Source organism: Arvicanthis niloticus, chromosome 23, assembly GCF_011762505.2.
Source record: "Arvicanthis niloticus isolate mArvNil1 chromosome 23, mArvNil1.pat.X, whole genome shotgun sequence".
NCBI classification, from domain to species: Eukaryota; Metazoa; Chordata; class Mammalia; order Rodentia; family Muridae; genus Arvicanthis; species Arvicanthis niloticus.
This window is the reverse complement of record NC_133430.1, coordinates 9,405,282-9,428,413: the sequence shown is the minus strand read 5'-3', so window position 1 is coordinate 9,428,413 and position 23,132 is coordinate 9,405,282. Positions and strand designations below refer to the sequence as shown.

The following is a 23,132-nucleotide window of genomic DNA, read 5'->3' as shown; positions in this document are numbered from 1 at the left end:
AGCCTGGAAGTTAAGAGTCCTTGGTTTGGCCAAAGAGAAGCAGCCTAGTTCTGAGGCAGCCTAGACTTTTCCTGCGACCCCCCACCCCCCAAAAAGCAGATTAAGTCTCTGCTACCTGCATAGACCCTCTCCCCTGCTCCCCGCCTCTCTCCTCCGGCTACCGCCCCGCCACGGTGACAGTTGGACAGTGCTTTTGCCCTTGGGGGCTGCCGGCCTCACCCCTGTGAGTCCAGGGGTCTGAACTCAGACGCCAGAGAAGAGGAGGGGCCGAGGAGGGATGCTCAGACAGAGGAGCGGGGCGTGACTCCCAGCCCCCAAGATCTGCTTGGCAAACGGCAGACTGTGCCGACTTTTCCCCAAGGGATTGGATTGGCATTTTCATGCTTTCTGTGCAGCCTCTGAGCCTGTGACAGTCTCCAACCTCCCCTCCCTATGCTCCTGCCTCTCTCATTTGTTCTCGGCGTATGCTCGTTACACAGACATCTTCAGCCGGCAGCATTAACAAACGCTTTATTGAGACCAGAGCAAACCCTCATAAAACTCCTGGGCTTGTGAGTCCTGAAAGAGGAAACTCCCCACCCAAAGCCACCCTGTAGGGGCTCCAAAAGAGGACTCTGTCTGCTTCCCTCCGAGATCCTCTAGCTTTCTGGCGCGGAAGTCCAGCCCGGGCTGTGGCTGGACCGTTTAGGCACTGAGTTTTCTGCTTACAAAATCCTGAGGTCTTTTCAGGGACAGGTGTGTGATCCCTGCTTATAAACATGGAAACATGGCTCAGAGAAGGGGGTGATGGGCCAGCGCCCTCTCAGCAGGCACGGGATAGATCTGGGATTAGAAAGCAAGTTCTCATCAGCCAAGGGAGTGCCCTTTAGTTTAAGCCTGTGACATTTAGGCACCTAGGCAGCGCCTGTCACTTGCTTTCCTTTCCAGCCCTGGGGAGGGCAAGGTGGAGAGGGGGCTTAGGAAGGGGAAATGGAGTCTAGGTGAGGGGCCCACCTCACTAACCTGGGGCTTCTTATGTACTCTATGTACCCCTACTTTTCCCCTGCTGCCTTGAACAGGAGCCCTTATCCCAGGGGCCCAGCCCCAAGATCCTCCCCTCTCCTTAGCTCTGGCTGAGAACCCAGCCCCTCCAGTCTGCTTGCCACATTGCACTGCTTGGGATAATTTTGGAGGCTGAGGTCAGGGGATTTGGAAGGAAAAAAAAAGAGAGAGATGAAGGAGAGCCAAGGAGACCTCAGTGATCACCAAGGAGGGCACAGTGGCACCTGTTAGCTGCTCTCAGTCTAACCAAAGTCTTGGGGAGGGGGAATCCAAACAACACCTACCTCCCCAAACAGCTAACACTTGCTGTGTTAGCCTCAGGTTGTTAACTGAAGAGGAGAGGAGTTTAAGGGAGTCAAGGGGTCCACACCAATTCAGGGGGACCCCGACTGCTTCCTCTAGCCTGCCTAGAGGCTTCTTCTGGAAGCCCTCATTCACAGTTTCTGCAGAAAGCACAAGAAAAGAACATTACCCTCAGTTCTTTCAACCCCCACTTAAACCACATGCCCATCCTCAGCTTTCTGCCCTAGGGATTCCCAGTGTCTGGCTTCCAATCCCCTAAGATGGCAAAACTCTTCCAACTTGCTTGGGCAAGGTCAGATGCACCCCCTCTCCTTGGCTGAAGATGCCCCCCAGATTCAGAGAATTAAAGTCCCTTGCCTAGCCAACCTCCCTCCCCACCTCAATGAGAGAAAAAGGAAGCCATGACTAGGGAAACACAAGCTCACAGCCACTGAGAGCCAGATGACAATTAATATATGCGAATTGAGCAGACCTAGATGACCCATCTAAAAATCCCAACATCTTTTCTCAGAGGTTAAAGGGCTTTATATTCATTCACCCATTCATTCATTATTTACATTTTATTTAAAGATTTTTTTCTTATGCATGTAAACATATGTGTGCATATCACATGTGTGTCTGGTGCTCTTGAAGCTGGGTTTACAATCAGTGTGAGCTGCCACTGATTGTACTGGGAACTGAACCTGGGTCCTCTGGAAAAACAATAAATGATCTTTACTGCTGAGTCATCTATTCAACCTCCACATTTAAAAAAAACATTTATTTATTTACATTTTATTTTATATTTTAAAACATTTATTTGATTTTTATTTTTTACATTTCTTTTTACATATAGAGAGACAGAGGGGTGTGTGTGTGTGTGTGTGTGAGAGAGAGAGAGAGAGAGAGAGAGAGAGAGAGAGAGAGAGAGAGAGAGGAGAGAGTCATGTACTGGCCAGACAAGACAACAACTCTCAGTCTCTCCTTCCACCATGTGGGGTCTGGAGATTAAATTCAAGCTGTCAGGCTTGGCGACAAGCACCTTGACAGTTTACCAAACTAGCTACAACAATGACCCTATTTGCATTTTATTTAAGGGGGTTCTGTGGGGACCAAAAGACAACTGCAGGAGTCAAGGATCAAACTCAAGTTTGGCTGCAAGCACCTTTACCCAGTGAGCCACATTTCTGGCCCAGTAAATGTTATCAGTTCACTCAGCTCTCCCTTCTCCTTTTGAGCCTCAGAACAGGAAATGGGGGGGGGTGTTCCCAGCTGAGGAAAAGGCTCTGAGCCCTTGCTGGGGGGGCTAGCAGGAAAAAGAGATTGCCCCAGGGACACTGGCAGAATCAATAGCCCCCCCCCTCCCATCCTCTAAGCCATCCCTTGGTTGAAAGCCACTAAGTGTGTGTGTGTGTGTGTGTGTGTGTGTGTGTGTGTGTGTGTGTGTGTGTGTGTTTCTGTCTGCATTTGACAGTGAACATATTGGTGAGACTGTCAACGTGTCACTGTGAACAAAAATGGGTTGGATTGTGTGTGCTTTGGTGTAATTTGTGTGTTGGGATGCCTCCACGAATCTGAGACAGAATTGGGGACTGGGCATAGGTGTTGCTCTCAGGTGTGTAGCTGTACAGGTTGGAAAGAATCAGTGCTTTTATGTTTCAGCATGATAAGGCCCAAACTGTGACTATGGTACCTGAGAAAGGAGGAGGGGTAGTGGGTGACGCATGATGTCGTCGGTGTTTACCAGTGGTCTCCTGTGTTTACAGGCGGCTGCGTGGAGGGGCGGCATAAGCAGGAGGGCTCTCAGTCTTTCATAGCTGGCGCTTCCCCTGCTTGGAACAGATCGGACAGTGTTCCTGCTGCCCCGGTCTGTGACCTGTGCCCCAGGGACAGGCATTAAGGTTTGCCTGTGCTGAAAGGTGTGTTTGGGTTGGGGGGGTCCGTGGAGCAAGAGCATCTGCACCTTCCCCAAACTCCACAATGGCAAGACTCGTCGGGGGGCTTCGGCTTTTCGTGGTGGTTTTCGTGTGTGCATCTGTGATCATGTGCGTCTTCCACATCTTCGTGGTGTGCGTTTGGGTCCTCCTGGGCTTCTGACCCGCGCCATGTGTGCGCGGGACCCCAGCCCTAAGTGTCTTACAGTGTCTGTGAGCGTTTTGTATTCTGAGTGCGTGCAAGGGCTTTCGCCCGCCCGCCTGGCTTGGTTCCTGAGACTTGCGCTAAGCGGGCCTGTGCGAGCGCCGCCGCCTCCGCCTCCAGCCGCGTGCTGTCCTGTGTGCGGACCGCGTGCCCATCGTGCGCAGGTACCCGTCTAGCCAAAGAGTGTGGCCGCGTGCGCGAGCCGCTTCCGGGCGCCTCGGCGCTGGGGGGGCGGCCCCGCCAGGGGGTGGGTCACCGGGACTGGCCGGCGCCTGCCCCGTGCGCGCGAGGCGTGGGCGTGGGCGGGGGCCGCGGGGGGGGGGGACGACAGTACGAAAAGGCGGCGCGCGGGCCGCAGCCGCAGCTCCTCGGCAGCCGCACTTAGTAGTGTGCGCCCCGGTGCAACCCTGGCTTTCTTCCCGCTGGACACCCGTGCCCCCTTCGTGGTCCGCAACCAGAAGCCCAGCGCAGCCCCCGGAGCAGCCCCTCCACCGCCTCCGCTCCCCGGACCACGACCCAGGCCACCCCGAGATGATCGCGACCGGAGCCCTCCTGCCCGTCCTCTTGCTCCTGCTGGCTTTCGGCCACAGCACCTATGGTGAGCCCCCCCTGGCGGCTTGGCTTGCGCCCCCTCTGGGGAAGCCTGCGATGCCCTGCCGACCACCCCGCCGACCACCCCATTCTCCCTGTCCCATGTGCCCCAAGTCCCGCCCGTCCCGCCTAACCCTAAGCCCCGCACTGTGCCTGCCTCATGCCCCCCCTGCGCCACTCTTGCGTGTTGAGCCCAATCCCGGGGTCCCAGGGTTTGTGGGAGGTGGAGGGTCCCAGCCCCTTCTCGCCCAGCAGAAGTGGCGTTCAGAGGGGTGTCGTTGCGCAGATTGAGGAGGTATGAAAAAAGGAGACTACACTGGGAGGTATTCTATTTAAGAAAAAAAAAAGCTCTAATGTGCAACTTTGGGGGTGTCTGCCATGGCCTATGTGCTTAGAAATAGGTCTTAGGGGCTTTGGGGGATGACCTTTGCAGTTGTAGCCCCCAATTTCCAACAGGAGCACAGCTGGAGCCCCTCCTGCGTGGCGCATTTCTCTAGGTGAGGGGCTGCGACACTTCTGTCTGCAGAGGCCATCTGTCTCTAGCAGAAGAGAGTTGCCCCCTTCCCGCAGCGACCCCAGCCCTCAATGCGCCAATAATTGTGAGTGGGGGGTCGGGGGCTGTCTGGGAAGCCGAGAACTGGTTGAATAAGTGCATACAGTAGGTGTCTATTAAAGTGTCAGACTCCCTTATGAAGCGTCGGAGTCTCAGAGGCCCTGCAGAGCTATTGCGCAGTTCTTTTTTATGTGACCAGTGTCGGGCAGGAGAGACGGGGGAGATGGGATTTGATTGCCTGGTTTAACTAGGGTTAATCTTGGGGTAAAATCTAGCTGCTTCACCTGTAAGCTAGGCAGGTGGGCTTGTGTGGGCTTTCCCAGAGACCTCAAAAGCTTCCCTTTAGCTCACTTTGCAAATGGAAGGCTTGACAGAATGGCCAGGGGTCAAAGGCTACCTCTTCATTGTCCCTCGTTCCTACTTTTAGGGGTGTGGGGGCTCTTATTTTCTTTTGGGAGAAAGGTGTCTGCTTTGCACTTGGAGAATCAGGGGTATTCTGTGCTTTAGCCCATGGCTAAGAGCAGACAAGATTGTTTTTCTAGGTAGGTATCCACAGATAAGAAATGCCTACTGTGTGCGAGGCTGGTAGGACCCAAGAGGCTCTTTGGACCCCCTGCTGAGGGGCAGCAGGCCTTTTGAGAGAAAATGGACTTAGTAGTGTCCTTTAGGCCTTGTGGGGTGAATTGTGTACCCCTTTTCTCTTTCTCAGGGGCTGAATGCGACCCAGCCTGCGACCCCCAATATGGATTCTGTGAGGCTGACAATGTCTGCAGGTAATGGAAAAAGCTGTTTGGGGGGGCCATGGTGGGGTCCTGTGGAGTCTTGAAGCCAGGCTGAAAAGTGGGGGGGTGCTTTGCTAAATCAACTGCGTCACAGCTGTCTTGCTTCTGCAGAAGACTGGTGGAGGCGGGAGGGAGAGAGAAGGAGGGGGTGCAGGAGAGAGGAGGATCAGAAGAGTGTCCTGCAGGGGGGAGGCCACTGCAGATCACTGCACCAAATGGGATTCTTGTGGGGTCTTGAAGACCCTTGTGTTTCTGCCCCAGAGCACCTTCTCCGAGTTTTTCATTCAGGTGACTGCTGTTTGATCCATGGGGCCACTGGCCTGGGACTCTACAAAAACCACCAAGTGTTCTCCATTCAGCAGAAGACAACTGGACTCCCCTCTGGACCCCTGCTCCCCTCATGTGCCCCTTTCTCTCCCCTTTGTCCACACAGGTGCCAGCCTGGCTGGGAGGGCCCCCAGTGTGACAAGTGCGTAACCGCCCCAGGCTGTGTCAATGGAGTCTGCAAGGAGCCATGGCAGTGCATCTGCAAGGATGGCTGGGACGGGAAATTCTGCGAAATAGGTGGGCACTGACCTGAGCCTCCCCTTCCCCCTTCTCTTTGTCCCTTCTCCCTCCCTCTCCCCCACCTTGAGCTATATTCCAGAATCCCTAAGGCTCTCCATTTGCCGTATGTGATGTATAGTGTATGTGCACTTCCTGCTGGGCCTCAAATGCCTCCTCAAATATATAGACTATACTTTGTTTACCTCAGCACTTTGGGTTCCCGAACTTGGGGGTGGGGGGGTCAGGGGTGAGATCACGGGGAAACTGCCTGTTGAATAAAGACTCACAAAAACCAAACAAAACACCAAACAAACAAACAAACAAACAAAAACCCACCATGCTTAGGGTGGCTGGACCATGGATGGACTGGAGCTACTTGTACAGGTTGCTGGAGTTGTGGGATCAGGGATTTCTGTGTGTGCTGTGGGAGAGGCTCAAACATCAAGAAAAGGGAACCAGCAAACAAATAGGGAAGGGGTGGCTGAGTGTAAACCATGGGGGAGAACAGGATGGGGGGGGTCACTCAGGTGTTGCAGGAGGTTGGTGGTGGGGAGAGGCTGAGAAAGGGTTAAGGTGCAGATTGTCGTTGTGTGTTGACTTCATTAATTTATATGATCATTGTAGATTGATTGACAGCTGCATTGTTTCAGAGCCATTTTAACTTGCTAAACCTGTCCACAAAGTCCAGGCAAACACTGAAGTCCTGGGGAATAAGGGTGTATGCTCCCCCCCCCCCCAAGATGATATCCCAGCAGAAAGGAAGATGGCTAGATGCCCAAGGAACTGTCTCCTCAACACTGGCAATGACAAATAGGGAAACCAAGGACCAAAGAAGCAAAGGGTACCCCCAAATTGTCTATAGTCTCCCTCTCCTGAGTAGTGGTTTGGCAGGTGGAGGAAGGCTTTTGCTGCAGCTGACTCATGCTCCAGCCATGGCTCTGCAGCCCCTTGCAGCAGCAGCAGCAGCAGCAGCAGCAGCAGCAGCAGCAGCAACAGCTACTTGTATAGGCGTGCTAGGGAAAACCACTGACTAGGGTAGGCTTTCAGTCTGGGTCCCTCCATTTTAAATATCTGAAGCCCAAACAGCTTTCCAGACAGAATTCTTCCTTACAGATCCTTCCGCATGCATAGCCTCTCTCCATCAGATTCACAATGGTTGTCTGAGTGGAAATGGCGGGGGTCAAGGGTTGTCTCAGGGGGGAAATAGCCCCTGGGTAATTGCTGGCTCTCTCCCTTACTGCCTGCACGGTCACAGCTGCAGTTCAAGCAGAGAATCCCCTCGGACCTCTCCATTCAGCAGCTGATTTACCCCGTCTTCGGGGTTGGAGGCCCTGGAGAGTTGGTTTTTAGGGGGAATGAGCAGGCATAGTCTGGCGGTGGTGGTCGCCAGATCTTTATCTTAAATTCCAGATCCCAATCGACAGGAGTGCAGGGGCAGAGAAGTCCGAGCCAGCAGCAGAGACTCTTTACACTAACGTTTTTGCTGGCGCTACCCCGGAAAGATAAATCCTCTTTATGTTTTCTTGCACCACACAGGGCTCCTGCAGGTTTTTCTGTTGATTGACACTACTCTCCCCTCAGTCAGGGTGCAAGGCCCTTTGAAAAAGGAGAGAAAAATCTCCATGTGTAGCCTTAACACCGGGAAAACCTTTCCTGGGCACCCCGCCCCCTCACTTGCAGTCTCTCTGGCTAGCCCTGGCTTTCTATAGCTCAAAATTAGAGAAAACCCCTGAGGATCAGCAAAGAGAGCTTTTTTTTTTCTTTTATATGGAGGGAAACTGAGGCAGAGCAGGAAGGAGCTGAACTCTGTGGAGCAGCAGGTTGGATAGCCACAAAGGTTCCTTTCCTGGCCCTGCTGGGGACCTGGGGTCTCTCTCCTCAGTCAGAGAACCCTTGCCCCAAGCCCCTTTGTTCAGCTCATCCCGGCTTGCTGATCCCGAATAATGAGGTGGTCCTGACAGGGGAATTAAAACACAGTGGAGATGCAGCAGTGCTCCTGGAAACCCGTATGGACAGGAGACCGCTCAATAGTTCTAATTTTGCTGCCTTCAAAAGATGTAGCCTTTTTATCCCTGGACCCCCTTAGTTCAGAACCTGAGAACAGAGGGACCACGGGTTGGGAAGGCAGCACTGCCGGCTAAATTAGACTTCTTATTTCCCAATGGGGGACTTTGTTGGAAATGTGTGAAGAGCTGGCAGGGGATTTTTCCCTCCCCCTGAAATGTCAGTCCTTACTGGCTCCCAGGCTTGGAGACCCTTACCCTAAATGTGAGAAGCTGCTTCTGAAAAGAAAAGCTAAGCCCTAGGTGATTCTTTCCCCCATTTCCCAGACATCCGGGCTTGCACCTCAACCCCCTGCGCCAACAATGGAACTTGCGTGGACCTCGACAAAGGCCAGTACGAATGCTCCTGCACCCCTGGGTTCTCTGGAAAGGACTGTCAGCACAAGGCTGGGCCCTGCGTGATCAATGGGTAAATATTCTGACCTCACTCTGGGAGTCCTGCCTCTCCCCAGCCCCCAGGACCCTTTCAGCCTAACCCATAGGACCTGTAACCTGATGAAAGATGTGTTCCCTCAATTCGTGCCCCCTCCAATCCACTCTGACTGGGTGGGGGGATTTATGTAGGAATGTGTCATTTCCATAATTTTTTAAAATGGTTCTGAAGGCGATTTTTTATTCCCCTGACATCCCCAGGCTCCCGATGCTAGTGAATGACAGCTCATTGAAATGGGAATGGAGATGCCAAGCGGGATAATTTTCAAAAGGCAACATAATAAGAGATCAGAGTTCAGCAGGGCCAGGCTGTGAAACCCACTTACCATATTGTAGGGGGGCAGTTTAGGGCATTTCAATTGGATTTTCTGGGACGTCTAAGAAGATTGGAGGAGATGGGGGGGCACTAGTATTAGCTAGTCTTAGTGAGAAAGAGACTCTGGGGGCTTGGGGAGGGGGGGCGGTCTGTTCAAGATCCAGGAATCTGCTGAAGCTTTCAATAGTCAGGAACATAGGTGTCTAAAGATCTGTATTTAGAAGAGACATTGAAGGTAGTGACCATTGAACTCCACGGCTGTTTATTGGAAAGGGAAAAACATAGAGCAAGACCTTTCGACTTGTTTTGTTCTAACAGACTTGAACTAGTCTGTCAAAATAGAGCCTAGGGGCCCAGGATGTTTTCAGAGCCCAGTTCCTCTGTAGCCCTCGGCCTGAAGCTGCAATGCTTATTCCTTGTGTGTGTTGTGTATGTGTGTGTGTGTGGGGGGGGGTACTTTTCTTTCCCTGGAGTTTTGGCATTTATCAGATGACAAAGGGCTAGCTCGTTTAAAAGCACTTACATTAAACGCTCCGTGTGCTCTGCTTTGAGCAAACAGCTTCCGTTTGCAAGCTGCACTTGGGTGAATGGAGTGCTTATTAAACAGCTCGCCACAGACACCACTCCCGCCAGCATAGATACAACTCGGATTTCTTTCACTGAGAGTCCCCAAGGGTTTCCCTCACAATAGCTTAGCTGCGCCTACTCCACTAGAAATAAAAAAAAAAACGATCAGGGGTGGGGAACGCAGACTGGACCCCTAACTAACAGTAGACCTCTCCTGGAAAGCCCAAGTGTCCCTTACTCTCCTCATCTGAGGGATGAGCCCAGTGAAAGATCTTACTCCAAATTGTTACTAATGCTGCCTCTCCAAGCCTCAGTTTCCCCATCTGACTAGTGACTTTCAATCTGTGCTCTGGCCTGAGAGACTAAGTAAGAGGTGGGAGAGGGCATAGGAGAGGGCATGGGAGGTCGGTTCTGTTCCTACTGCTCTGTCCTAGCCCAGCCCCCGAGGGCTCTTTACCATGTCTTTGTGTTCCAGTTCTCCCTGCCAGCACGGAGGCGCCTGCGTGGATGATGAGGGCCGGGCCTCACATGCTTCCTGCCTGTGCCCCCCTGGCTTCTCTGGCAACTTCTGTGAGATCGTGACCAACAGCTGTACCCCTAACCCATGCGAGAACGATGGCGTCTGCACCGACATCGGGGGTGACTTCCGTTGCCGCTGCCCAGCTGGATTCGTTGACAAGACCTGCAGCCGCCCGGTGAACAACTGCGCCAGTGGCCCGTGCCTGAACGGGGGCACCTGCGTCCAGCACACCCAGGTGAGCTTCCAGTGTATGTGCAAGCCCCCGTTCATGGGTCCCATGTGCGCGAAGAAGCGGGGGGCTAGCCCCGTGCAGGTCACCCACCTGCCCAGCAGCTACGGGCTCACCTACCGCCTGACCCCCGGGGTGCACGAGCTGCCTGTTCAGGGGCCCGAGCACCACATCCTGAAGGTTTCCATGAAAGAGCTCAACAAGAGTACCCCTCTCCTCACCGAGGGACAGGCCATCTGCTTCACCATCCTGGGCGTGCTCACCAGCCTGGTGGTGCTGGGCACCGTGGCCATCGTCTTTCTCAACAAGTGTGAGGCCTGGGTGTCCAACCTGCGCTACAACCACATGCTTCGCAAGAAGAAGAATCTGCTGTTGCAGTATAATAGCGGCGAGGAGCTGGCGGTCAATATCATCTTCCCCGAGAAGATCGACATGACCACCTTCAACAAGGAGGCTGGTGACGAGGAGATCTAAGCAGCGTTCCCCACCTCACCCACCCCCAGGCCCTTCTCTATTATCGGGGTTCCTCAGAGCTCCCTATATGCGGTCTGCGCTTCTCTTTGTGGTGGAGTTTGCTCTTTTGTGTGGAATCTAGTGAACGCTATGCTTACATATATTGTCTTGTGTTGCTGTGTGACACGCTGCCACGCTATCTAGGAACCCCCCCCCCTTTTCTCCCTCTTAATGCATGATAATGAATAATAATAATAATAAGAATTTCATCTCTAAACGAGTTAAAGAAATAAGTATGTTATTCTAAACTCTATCAAATATCAAATATAAAATATCAAAAAGACCAAAAAAAAACATGGTAACAGAACCAGGGCTTGGTACTGAGGTCCCTCTCCCCAGAGGGGTGTCAGCCACCAGGTCCTCGTGAAACCATAAGAGTGTTGTGCTGACCACTCACTGTGAAAAGGGCTAAACTCTTTCGTTCGTTAATTCTCACGCACACTCACATCAAGTCTCACACCGCAACCCTTAGATCTTTCCGATTGATTTGTGACTTTGCAGTGTGTAGTGGCTGTGTGCCAGGCAGAGAGAGACCCCAGGCTGGCAGAGAGGTCGGGACCTAGTCCCAACCCTGCTGCTCACTCGCTGTGTGACCTTTGGCGAGACCCCTACCTCCAACCCTGGGCCACTTCCCCACCCCTCCCCATAAGGGAGGGGTGCAAACCAAGGTCCTCTCTAGCTCCCAAATTCAGAATTAGGAACGAAGGAAGGATATATACCAAAACACTTCCAGACTCCAAGAGTAGGATCTGATGGAGACTTGGTCTCATCCTGGGATCCGAAAGGTTTTGGCCTATCCTGGCTGTACACTTGATATTGAGGTCGATCCCAATAGCGTTTCTCAAAATGGGGAGCCTCCTGGCTCATGTCCAGTTTGGGGAAAATTGGCCCCTTTAGGTCAAAATGTGCCATTTGGTGTTGCCTCTTGAGCAACTCACTCCCTATCCCAGCCCTACCCCCCAGACCCCACCCCATGCCTGCCCCTCACCCTGTAGAGAGTAGAGATGTGCTTTCAGACTTAAGTGTACCTTGAACCACAAGTGCCCTCCCTGGCAACATCCGAGTGAGCAATGCAGCCCCCACTAAGAGTTCCATAGGCTTTAGTGCAAACTATTGCTTGTGGAATTTTTTTTTTTGTTCTATGGCAGAAGTGGGAAAGCAGCTGTCCACAGCCATGGATGTACCTTTGTGTGGCTGAGGTTAGGACCCTCAGATCCCAAGACACCTAGCCAGCTTCTTAAGCAGGATTTTTTGACTTATTTTTTAAAAGAGCATCTAACTTTTTTTTTTTTTTTTTTGCAAAACAAAAACAAAAACAAAAAAAAATTAGAAAGAAATGGGAGAGAGCCCTGTGTAGCTCCCAGCTCATGTTTGGGGTCTGGCTGCTACACAGTCCTTGAGTCCCCGTTAGGAATATTTTTGCTTCTTAGACTATTTGGGTAGGAACCTGTGCTCTAAGCTTTAAGTGTTTACCTTGCTCTGAGTACTTGCTTGCAAGTCATTGTTACCGTTGTCGTTCAAATCATGATCACAGCACACACCTCATGGTCATCAGCCATTGGTCATCCGCGTCTCCGTTGTCACACATCGTCTACCCAGTCACCCCCTCCAACCTCTACCCCAGGTTCATTTCACCCAAAGCCCTGACTCAAAGAATCTTCTCCCCAGCCATTGGTCATTCATTACTTTCAACCCAAACCCCTTCCAGTCCCACCCTGAAATCCCTCCCCATTTGGCCCCAACCTCATCCTGATGAGGTTGTGTCCAAGCTCCCCAGATCTCCATCACCTCCCACATCCTCCCTCCCTCCAAGCCCCTCTCCTGCCTCCAATCAACCCCCGCCCTGAGGCAAACCACCCCCTATCACATCATTACTGCATCTCATTTTGAGTTCAGTTTAAAAAATAAACTCAAAAAAATTAAAAAAAAAAAAATAATGATTGACAAATGACAGGTGGGGTGTCTGATACCCTTCCTGGCCGCTCAACGTGAGACCTTGACTGAGTCTGCTAATGATTTTGTTCCTCAGTTTCCCCAATTTGAAATTCTACAATTGGACAAAAACAGCCTCTTTCTCCACTTCACTTTTTTTTTTTTTTTTTTTTTTTTTTTTTTTTGATCTCCATGTTGTGGAGAGCAGCCGTGTCTCTGTGTCTCTCGTGACAAAAGGGGGCCCGGCTGTTCTCCTAGCAACTCCTCATCCATCCAAAAAGATTCATCATCCACCATTCATCCAGTCAGGGAGTGTTTCCAAGCACCTGCAGAGTGTAAGGGTGTGAGTGTTCTTGGAGCTGTGAGATGTGCAGGCTGAGGGACATAGTCTGGGAGGAGAGTAGACGCGCATGTGTCCCCAGGAAGCCAAGCACAGTGCGGTTAAAAAAACAAACAAACCCCAAAACACCGAGGAAGCCGGATGGTCCAGAGCAGGTGCCTCACTCAGAGTGCCACCATCTCACCTTCCGATGTGACAAAAGATCAAGAAACCAACGTCGATGAGGCCGCCCCATCAAAATTCCACGGCATCCAACCACGGCAACAGGAGCAGCATTTGCAGTCTCACCCTGGTCTTCACATCCGCAGAAACGGTCCATCTGTGACCTCACGATATCTGCTGAGAGCATCAGATCTCTGACTGCCCATGCACATTTCATGTGTTTGGTGTAGTGCAGTGTAACGCAACGGTGGTGAAGCCGGAAAGATAGCTGTCTGGGACATTTTCAACTAATTTGATCCCAAATTTAAAACGTGGTGATAATTCTGTAACCAAAATGTTAATGAAATGTCCAGCAGGGCGGCTCTTTCTAGCTTCCCCCATTTCTGGCAGGCAAGTCCAGACAATGCAAAAAACAAACAACAACCTTGTTTTGTCGCTAAATAAAGGAACAAGGGCTTTACTTGTGTGTGCTATTTACTTATGATTCGCCAGTTACACCAGCCCCACTTGTGATGGCCTTAAACATAGGCCAGGAATAGTGGGGGCACTGCTGAGGACCAGTCCCAGCTCTTTCATTGTGGCCTGGTGCCACAGGGTTGGGGGTGGGGGGATTTGAAACCTTGGCATTTCCTAACCACAGGAGGCCTGAGACCATCAGGACTTAGGGGACCTGTCCCTCGGTGTGGCTGCCCATGGGATATGTGGATGGGTCTGGGACGTGAGAGGGACATGAACAGGCCCCTAGGGATCAACACATGAGCAGCAAGTTCTTCCCATATGCCAAGTCTGGGCCCAGAGCTCTGTGGACTCTTCCATGGTTTTTCTGGGGTTATTAGAGGGTGGATGCTAAGGTGAGACAGAAGTTAGATAAGGGATACCCACCAAGGGCAACTCAGAGCGTGGCAGGCATGTAAGCTCCTTCCTTGCTCCTAACTCAGTCTCTGTGTCCTGGCAGTACCACTACTCTAACCCCAGGGCACCAGTAGCCATGCCTCAAATTAGCAACATACCTTCTGAATACCCCACTCTGGGGGCCCAGCTGATACCCATGGCCTTGGGAGCCTCCGTCTAGTTCCTGCCAGCCCAAGAAGTGGTCCTGGCTCTGATATCCCATCTCCAGCCTCTTCTGTGTGTACCCTTGTCTGCCCAGCTGCCCAGGTCCAGAGCCTGGTATCTTTAAGTGATCTCCTCCCTTCTCAGCCCAGGCTCCTGACTCCCCTCACCTCTTGGCTTCATTCTCTGCCCCTTATAGTCCCAGGCCTATTTCTCCTTTATGCTTCTCGTGTGTCTGCAATGGCCCATTTCCCTCTGAGCACAAATAAAGTCGAGTACACAGGAGAGACTAGAAGGGGACATAAGATCTTACACCTGGACAGTGTCCTAAAAGCTATAGGACAATGACATGGTCACCTGGAGTTAGGGAACACAGAAGCATCTACATGGAGAAAGCATTTTCTATCAAAATATTAACCCATATTAACTATCAAAATATTAACTCATATATTCCCCCAACATAATCATCGGGATGGGGAGAAACCCAGTGAAAGAAGCCAACCTGACCCAGGAACGCCAGCACCCAACACTCTAAAGGAATGAGAGATGTCCAGGTTAGGGACATGGGTCTAGTGAGTGGGTGATAGAGTTGGGAGCACCCAGTTTTGATACTGGGTAACAAAGAGAAGTGATCTTCCTTGCCAATGATTAAAGAAACAGACCCCTGGTTCAGGTCAAGAAAGGTTTTTGTTTGTTTGTTTGTTTTGTTGTTGTTTTTGATTTTTTTTTCTGGGAAAGTAATTCTAAACAACTGTGACACAGAAGATCCAGTGACCTTAGAGGCATCAACGACAAGGCTGGGTGGGTGGGGTCTGGGTTAAGAGGAATGTGACATGGATTCTGAGGTCCCTCACAGCTTGGGAACAACAGTGGAAAATACCCCATGGTTACAGTTCCTCCAGAGTCCTTTGTGCTACAGGCTGGACCCTACTGGCTCTACAGGGAGGAAGTGGAGCTTTTAAGAGGTGAGGCCAAGTGTGAGGTCTTTGGGTCATGGAATTGTGCCCTTCAAGGGGATTTGGGGCCTCTTCCTCTTTTTCTCTATTTGCTTTCTATCCATGAAGTAAAAAGAATGAGTTCCCTCCAGGATATACCACCACAAGCCCAAAGTGTCGGGACCAATGACACCCTCAAACACGGGGATCCAAAAATAAACCTTTGCCCTCCATAACTTCCTTATCCTGGGTGTTTGTTAGAGTTGTGTAAAACCTCATCACACCTGGGCAGGTAGATGGGGGCGGCAGAAAGGGAGTAAGGACAGAGAGAATTGTGGGAACGGGCTTTGTGGTCAGGAGCCAGTCCAGGTCCCCAGCACAGACAGACAGCCCAGCTCCACTCCTGGGACACCTGTGAAGCCATACTATATATACTGTGCTTGATTTCTTTCTCTTCCTTCCTTCCTTCCTTTCTTTCTTTTTTGTTTTTGTTTTTTGGTTTTTTCGAGACAGGGTTTCTCTGTGTAGTCCTAGCTGTCCTGGAACTCACTCTGTAGACCAGGCTGGCCTTGAACTCAGAAATCCACCTGCCTCTGCCTCCCAAGTGCTGGGATTAAAGGCGTGCACCACCACTGCCCGGCTGTGCTTGACTTCTTTACTGTCTTACACTACTGAGGAAAGTCTCCCTGTCACCCCAGCAAAGACCTTCTGCTCAGTGAGAACACTTAGCTCCAGCCCAGAGGGAAGAAGAAGCCTAGGCCTACATCCGCTGAGAAGGGAGACTATGCTTACCCAGCTCGTGGAAGGTGTTTGGACTCTTCATATTGCTTCACCATGCCTGTGGCAAAAGCGAAAACACAGGAGGTTAACTAACCTGCAACCCAGGAATTCTTAAGGAGGAGGAAAGGGTTTCAGAGAGTTAGAAGGCACACAGCTCCTTAAGTCATAAACAACATATCCTAAGTTATTCAGCATCTTACTGATCAGCGTGATCTGTGGGATGCAAGGCTAGGGTCTATACAGCGGGTAATGGGTCCCCATTGGGATATGGCTCTGTGGCTTGGGTCACCTGACATTTTCACTCCATGCTGCCTTCTCTCATGTGAGAAAGAACACAGTGAGGCTGGTCCTGAACACTGTCCCAGTAGTTGTAGCCAGCACACAAGACAAGAAAATGCAAATCAGAATGTCTGAGGTTCACAGGCACATGCAGGCAAAACATCTATATACACAAGGTAAAATCACTAAATCCCAAGGGGAAAAGAAAACAGGGAGACATGTCTATCACCAAGGAGATTAAATGGCTATCTTCCTCAAACCCCCAACACTTCATAAACAGCTAGAAGAAAGAAACCAGGGACGGGCTGGGGACATAGCTTAAGTTAGTAGAGAACTTGTCCTGCATGAACCAAGTCTTGGGTTTTACCCTCAACCCTGCATAAAGTGGGCGTGGTGGTGATGTCACTTATAATTCCAGCACTGAGCTAGTGGAGGCAGGAGAATCAACAGTTCAAGGTCACCCTTGATACATTGTGAGTTGCAGCCTGGCTGAGATATGTGAGACCCTGTCCAACAACAACAACAACAACAATGACAACTCAGAAATAGCCCAAGGAGTCAGTAAGAGGGGAAACATATCTATTGATAAAGCCAACAATTTGAAGCTAGGCAGTGGTACACACTTCTAAACCCAGCCTTCAGGAGTGAGAGGGAGGCAGATCTCTGTGAGTTCAAGGCCAGCCTGGTCTACAGAATGAGTTCCAGAAAAGCCAGGGCTACACAGAGAAACCATGCCTGGAAAAAAAAAAGTGAAACCAAATAAACAAACAAACACTTAATGATTTTGAGTATCTTAAATTAAAACTTTCTACAGGACTAGAAGGTTTCTAATTAACCCCTGAATTAATTTATGCATTTAATACTATCAACTTATATTAGACTACCCGGGAATCTCACTCTGAATTTTAGCTGAGAGGATAATGAAAGAAAGTAAGAAGCATGCCCACCAAGTAAGACAGAAAAGTCAGGGGGAGTGGGTAGCTGGGTGTGGTGGCTGGCCCTCTTAATTCCAGCACCCTGGAAACAACAGGCAGAAATCTGTGAATTTGGTCCACATAATGAGTTCCAGATTAGGCAGGGCTACATCGTAAGACCCTGTCTCAGACAAAACACAAAACAAAACAAAGTATCAAGGCTCAAGTCTGGCAGGTGTTTTTCTGCATGGCGGGAACCCACGACTGGAACATGAAGCAGAACTTTTAAAGAAATGTCACTCCCTCATGCCCATGCACTTTATCATAAATATGGAGAGGCTGAAAGCGCAGCTAGGTAATGCATCTCGACGAGAAGATAATTAGCAATGTCTGGTGGCATTCGTCATTGTCAAAGCTGGATGGGTGGCATTGAAACCTATTGGGTAGAAGCCATAGATGCTGACGACTAACCCCCATGGCACAGGATGGCAGAGAAGAGACTGTCCCCAGTGCTGACACATGTGGGAGACTCCAGAGTAAGGGCATGGGTCAGGGTCAGCACTTTTAGAAATGGCACCCCCCCCCCCATATCACACGTTGCATGTCATTCAGTCAGCAACCTATGGAGCAGGTTCTAGCTCTCAGCTTCTAATGTTACAGATGAAGACTTTGAAGCTTAAGGAAGCAAGCACCCACATCCACTGGCCAGGCAGTGGTAGCATTCAGCTCCCACTGACACACCCAAATATTCTTGAGTATTCATTGGTGCAATTTGCTTTTGCCTCCTGATTTTCTTGGTTTCGTCGCTCCACGAAGAACAGTTTTGGGGTGGGGGGCGGCGGCTGGAGAGATGGCTCAGCAGCTAAGAGCACCAGCTGTTCCCAGAGGTCTTGAGTTCAATTCTCAGCACTTTTATGGTGACTCACAACTATCCGTCATGGAATCTGATACCCCCTTCTGATATACATGAAAAAACAGAGCATTCATATACATAAAATAAATATATCTTTAAAAGCCAATTAAATATTAAACAAAAAACAAAACCGCCGGGCGGTGGTGGCGCACGCCTTTAATCCCAGCACTTGGGAGGCAGAGGCAGGTGGATTTCTGAGTTCGAGGCCAGCCTGGTCTACAGAGTGAGTTCCAGGACAGCCAGGGCTACACAGAGAAACCCTGTCTCGAAAAACCAAAAACAAAACAAAGAAAAAAAAAAAACCAACAAAAAAACCCAAAAACCAAAAACAAACAAACAAACAAAAAGACAAGAACAGTTTCTGGCTTTTTCTATCCTAGCAGGTCATTGATAAACAGAATCCAGTGAGGTTCCATCTTGGTCATCTCAGGGTATGTATTCCCTGACCCCTGAGTATACCCTTATGTAACAAGCCATGGTATCTCTCAGACCCCCTGCCCTCGGCAAGTACCTAGTACACTTAACATGTCTCTTTGCCAAACTGAAGATAAGGATGGACCCAGGAGCTCACATGCTCAACTGTACCAGCAGCTGCTATTCTCTTCAATGGTACAGAACTGCAATGACTGTTTCACTTGTATCTTATCAGAGATTATAGAGGAGCATAAGGGAATCTTACATCTGTACACACAAAGCAATGCTGTGCTCTCAAGTCAGAATGGGGATCCTTGCAAGTCAAGTTATCAATGAAACTGTCTCCTAGAGGTCATAGTGGTTCCCTGACTGCACCTGGATTTATCTTCTTGACTCAGGTGTGGTCAGCTTCTTAATGCAATGAATTCCTATTCATCTTCATCATTAGAATTACGAATTCAGTATCTGCAGACCGCTTGCAGGAGACTTGACTCGTGGAACAGAGGCTCCTGTGGTAAGAAGGTGCCAAGCTGCTAGACCTATCTGTGTCCCTGAAGATGGTATTGTCAGAAGCAAGACCCCATTGACAGAGATTGTGTGTGTTGTGATCCAGATGTGGGGTGGACATGACTTACCCGCGTTCCTCATGTAGCCTTGTGGAGATCGTGACAACTTGAATAGTTCCCACGCACAATGCTGTGCAGATTGGAACCACAGGCGCTTGGCCTGTTGGTTTCTAAAAGTGAGTTAAATAGACCTCTATGGTGTGTGTGTGTGTGTGTGTGTCTGTGTCTGTGTGTGTGTGTGTGTGTGTGTGTGTGTATGTGTGTGTTCATCCATGTGCAGGGTCACATATACATATGTGCACAAAGAACCATCCATGTTGTGTTTTGAGTCTCTTGCTCACACATAGGGTTTGTTGAATAAGCTTGACCAGCTGGCCAGTTGCACCCTGGAGATGCACCTGTCTCTACTTCCCTAGCACTGTTTAAGAGTGCTACCATGCATGTATGGCTTTTGTGTTCTAGGGACTGAACTCAGGTCTCTGTGTTTATAGGAAACGCCCCTTGCCACCTAAGCTCTCGAGCCAGCCCCTTTCCTCTTGACAAGTTCCATAGCCCCGGGTGGGTTTCGATGGGAACATAAAATGGCTAGCATTGAGGGCTTGGGAGATGTAGGGCTGGTAACTACTAGGATAGTCTACCTTTGTCCAATCACCTATTTAGCTGGAGAAGAAAACAGATAGTTCTTGGGGAACAACAATGAATTATTTAAGAATCAAGCGTGTGGCTGTTGCTTGTGATGTGATTCCATTGTCAAAGCCGGTCCACACAGGAACTCCCCAGCACACAGCTCTACTTTGGTGAGAGACCCTTTTCCTCTATGTCTGTTAGTAGAGGCCATCAGAGTGAGTATATTTCCCAAGTGTATTGGCAAAGCCAGAGGCACATCATCCCTGCTGGACTTCGGGGTACAGCATGGGGGGTGTATCTTTTCTCCCAGCACCATGCTGTAATCTGCTCCCCAGGACTTTGATTGTCTCTCACTTACACAGTGCATCCTGCTGCTTTCTCACACTACATTTCCTCAGCTGCCTATCCCTGGGAGCAGGATACATTGCTGAGGCACTTGCAGGCCAGAGTGGGAAATAAATTCCCCTTCTGCCTCAGTGAAAACCTGAGCAGTCCTGGAGTTTGAGGACATGTCGGAATAGTCTCCAGGGCAAGAGACAAAGAGCTTCATGTAGGGCCTCCTACTCACAAGAAAGAAAAGCATGTGTGTGTGTGTGTGTGTGTGTGTGTGTGTGTGTGTGTGTGTGTGTGTGACAGGCCTGTCCTACCAGCTACCAGAGAGCTGAAATCAAGGGCATTGCCAAATCCAAGGCGTATCTAGGTTATGGAGAAAGTTCAAGGCCACCCTCCCAAAAAAATGGAGAAAGATTCTTTCTCCAAATAAAAAAAAAATTTAAAAATCTAGACATCTAGATTACTGATAGAATGTATGGATGCATTAGGATCAATCCAGAGCTGGAGAGGGACAGAGGGACACAGAGGGGAAGGGAGCGGGGTGAAGAAGGAATGAAAGGAAGGGGGAAGAGAGGGGAGTGGAGGGAAGAGAGGAAGAAATGAAGGGAGGGAGGGAGGAAGGGAGGGAGGGAGGGAAGGAGAAAGAGAGAAAATTTGAGAGAGAGAGAGCAAGAGAGAGAGAGGGAGGAAGGAGGAAGGGAGGGAGGGAGGAAGGGAGGGAGGGAGGAAGGGAAGGAGGGAGGGAGGGAAGGAGGAAGGGAGGGAGGAAGGAAGTCCTATTATTGTTAGAAGTTTCTCCTACTGATCATCGGTGCTAACTGGACCCACTCGACATGACCTACTTGGAAATTTAGTTCTGAGTGGGACCCAGAATCAAGGAAAGCTCTCCAGCCAGTGTGCACTGCCCAGACACTTTGCCAGTCCAGTCAAGTGACCCAGCATATTTCAGCGTGTGTGAAGTGCCGGGCAGAGATTGTGATATAAGCAACCTCAGAAATTAACTCAACAGATGACTGGCTCTTCTTAGGAGGTACATATCACTTCCAATTGGCCATTGTGCGTCCATCGACCTGGCATGTGGCCCCAAGCCACCACGTGACCTGAGATACTCACTTGATGGACTAGGGTAGCCGGATCCCACGCATCTGGGCTTCCATCTGGGCATGATCAGCAGCGATTCAGTGTCACATGAAGCTGTGTATGAAATCTCAGCCCTAACAGGTCTAGGTAGTAGTGAATTGTTTGAGAAGGAGGTGACCCAGATAGAGCTCGGGTTCTTTAATGCACCACTTTCTCTCCATCTGACTGTAATCATGGCCTCATGGGGAGGTTCCCAAGAAAGAAAAAAACATTTGAACCTCCTTTTCTGACAGTTCTGCATAATAGAGAGGTTCAACCTAAGAGTGAGCGGCAGGGGTGGACTTTGAGGCCATGGTGCAGCAGGGGGTGGAGGTGTACCAAGAAGCAGAATGTGGTCTGTTCATTTCATCTGGAGGGAGGAATGGTCATGGCTACAGGTCACTACTGCCTCCAGTGCTATGGCTAATGACTTGGGAGAGTAGCCAAGAAATGGTTAAGATCACAACTAAAACCTTTGTGGTAGCATCAGAGAGACAAACAGGTAGACCGAGACCTCCAAACTGCACAACACGCTGATGTGTGCGTCTCAGAACTGTCACTCAAACGGAATAAAGGCTGAGCTCAGCAGAAGAAGATGCACTCAGCTAGGTGGGCAGGCTGATTTGTGTGGATCCCAGAAACTCCGTCTCTTGTCTTTGTTACACTGTTTCATGAACAAAGTATCCTTTTGAAAATGATGGGGTAACACAGACTGGTAACATTGATGCCTCCACAGAGGGCGTCATTCAGGGCCGTAATTGAGGGGCTAAAATGTCAATGGCAGAGGACCGCACTGGGTCCCCTTGGCGAGCACTCACTAGTGGATCAGTCAAATGATGGAGTCTGTTTGAACGCGTTGGCCAAGGGAGCGCTGTGTTGACTGGTGGAGCTACAGGTTGCTTTGTGTGTGAGCTTTCCTTCCCTATGATATGTCTGTGGACATGAGTTTCCATGGGGCCTCTGAATCTGTATTGCCCTCACATGGCAATACCACCAAGTCCATGTCAAGACTGTCACCGGACCACTGAATCAACAACAAAGTAGGCTTCTTTTTGTGGCTGGGACAGGTGATCCTGGTCCACCCTGAGCTAGGGGATTTGAGTTGCTACCATGTACTGAGAGTCAAGGGAAGACATCCAAAATTCAGAGACATATAGGGGCTACTTATTACCCCCATGTCCTGTGATTAAAAGCAGTCATATTTTTCTGACTCAGTTAAAAATAAGAAGAGGATTAGGGACAGAGGGCAATGGCAGAGTGCTTCTCTAACCTGCACGAGACCCCAGGGCTCACCCTTAGTACTTCCAAAGCCAACCAACCAACCAACCAACCAACCAACCAACCAACCAACCAACCAAACAGCCAAGCAAACAAATACATTAACCTGATTTAAGTGGGGCCCTTGGTGGTTCAAGATCTTCATGGGTAAGTACTGGGGCAACTCCTTAAGCCAGGGGTAGCTGGAATGTCACTCAGCTTGAAGGGTTATAAAAATGGGTACCAGAAGAACATAGCTATCCAACCAGTCAAGGCTGGAGATATATCTCAGTGGTTAAAGAGTATTGGCTCTTGAAGAGGATCAGGACCAGGGTTTGTTTTTCTTACCCATATGACGATGGCCCACATTCTGTTTCAGGGGATCCAGATCCCTCTTTTGACCTCTTCAGGCACTGAGCACACAGGATGCACAGGCCTATGTGCGAGCAAAGCACTCCTACACACAAAAATAAAGTAAATAAATCTAAAAGCAAACTCCCAAAACTGGTGGTGGCTTTAGAACTAACTGGTCTGGAAAAAAATGAGGGCTCGACTCTTGAAGCTGCCAGTGTGGTAATGGCTGTGGGTGTGAGAAGCCTGTGTTTTCTCCATCTCTCATCCCTCTCCCACACGCGGGAGCTTCCATCAGAGCTGTTAACGTTCAGTCTCAGTGTTACAGCTACAAGACATAAAAGGGTGGAGGGTGAAGGAGAGATAGCAGAATCTGGAAGCAGAACATAGGGATTTTACTCTCCTCTAGGAGAAGGGGAAGGGTGTGTTTGACTGTATGTAGAGCAGTTGAATAACGTGGACACTTGTCTTAGGAAGACATTTCGCCATGTGGTACATATACATAAAATTTGGACCGTAAGTGCTGGATCACTGCGCCAGGTGAATATGGGTGCCATGCTGAGGAGAGGTGGCCTTGGGGGCT

At 50.1% G+C, this 23,132-nt stretch overlaps 1 protein-coding gene across 3 annotated transcripts; it reads left to right on the top strand.

Moving 5' to 3' along the window:
- Positions 1 to 3,795: 3,795 nt before the first annotated feature.
- Dlk1 (delta like non-canonical Notch ligand 1) lies at positions 3,796 to 10,783 on the top strand. 3 transcript variants are annotated; one of them, XM_076921181.1, is made up of 6 exons: positions 3,796 to 4,060; positions 5,316 to 5,379; positions 5,822 to 5,952; positions 8,265 to 8,406; positions 9,788 to 10,067; positions 10,293 to 10,783. In XM_076921181.1, exons 1-6 carry the CDS (start codon positions 3,994 to 3,996, stop codon positions 10,533 to 10,535), a joined length of 927 nt encoding a protein of 308 aa, XP_076777296.1. In that variant the 5' UTR covers positions 3,796 to 3,993; the 3' UTR covers positions 10,536 to 10,783. The 3 variants fall into 3 exon arrangements, with proteins under 3 accessions (XP_076777296.1, XP_076777295.1, XP_076777294.1); XM_076921180.1 differs by having other exon boundaries at positions 10,287 to 10,783; XM_076921179.1 differs by having other exon boundaries at positions 9,788 to 10,783.
- The last annotated feature ends 12,349 nt before the right edge of the window (positions 10,784 to 23,132 follow it).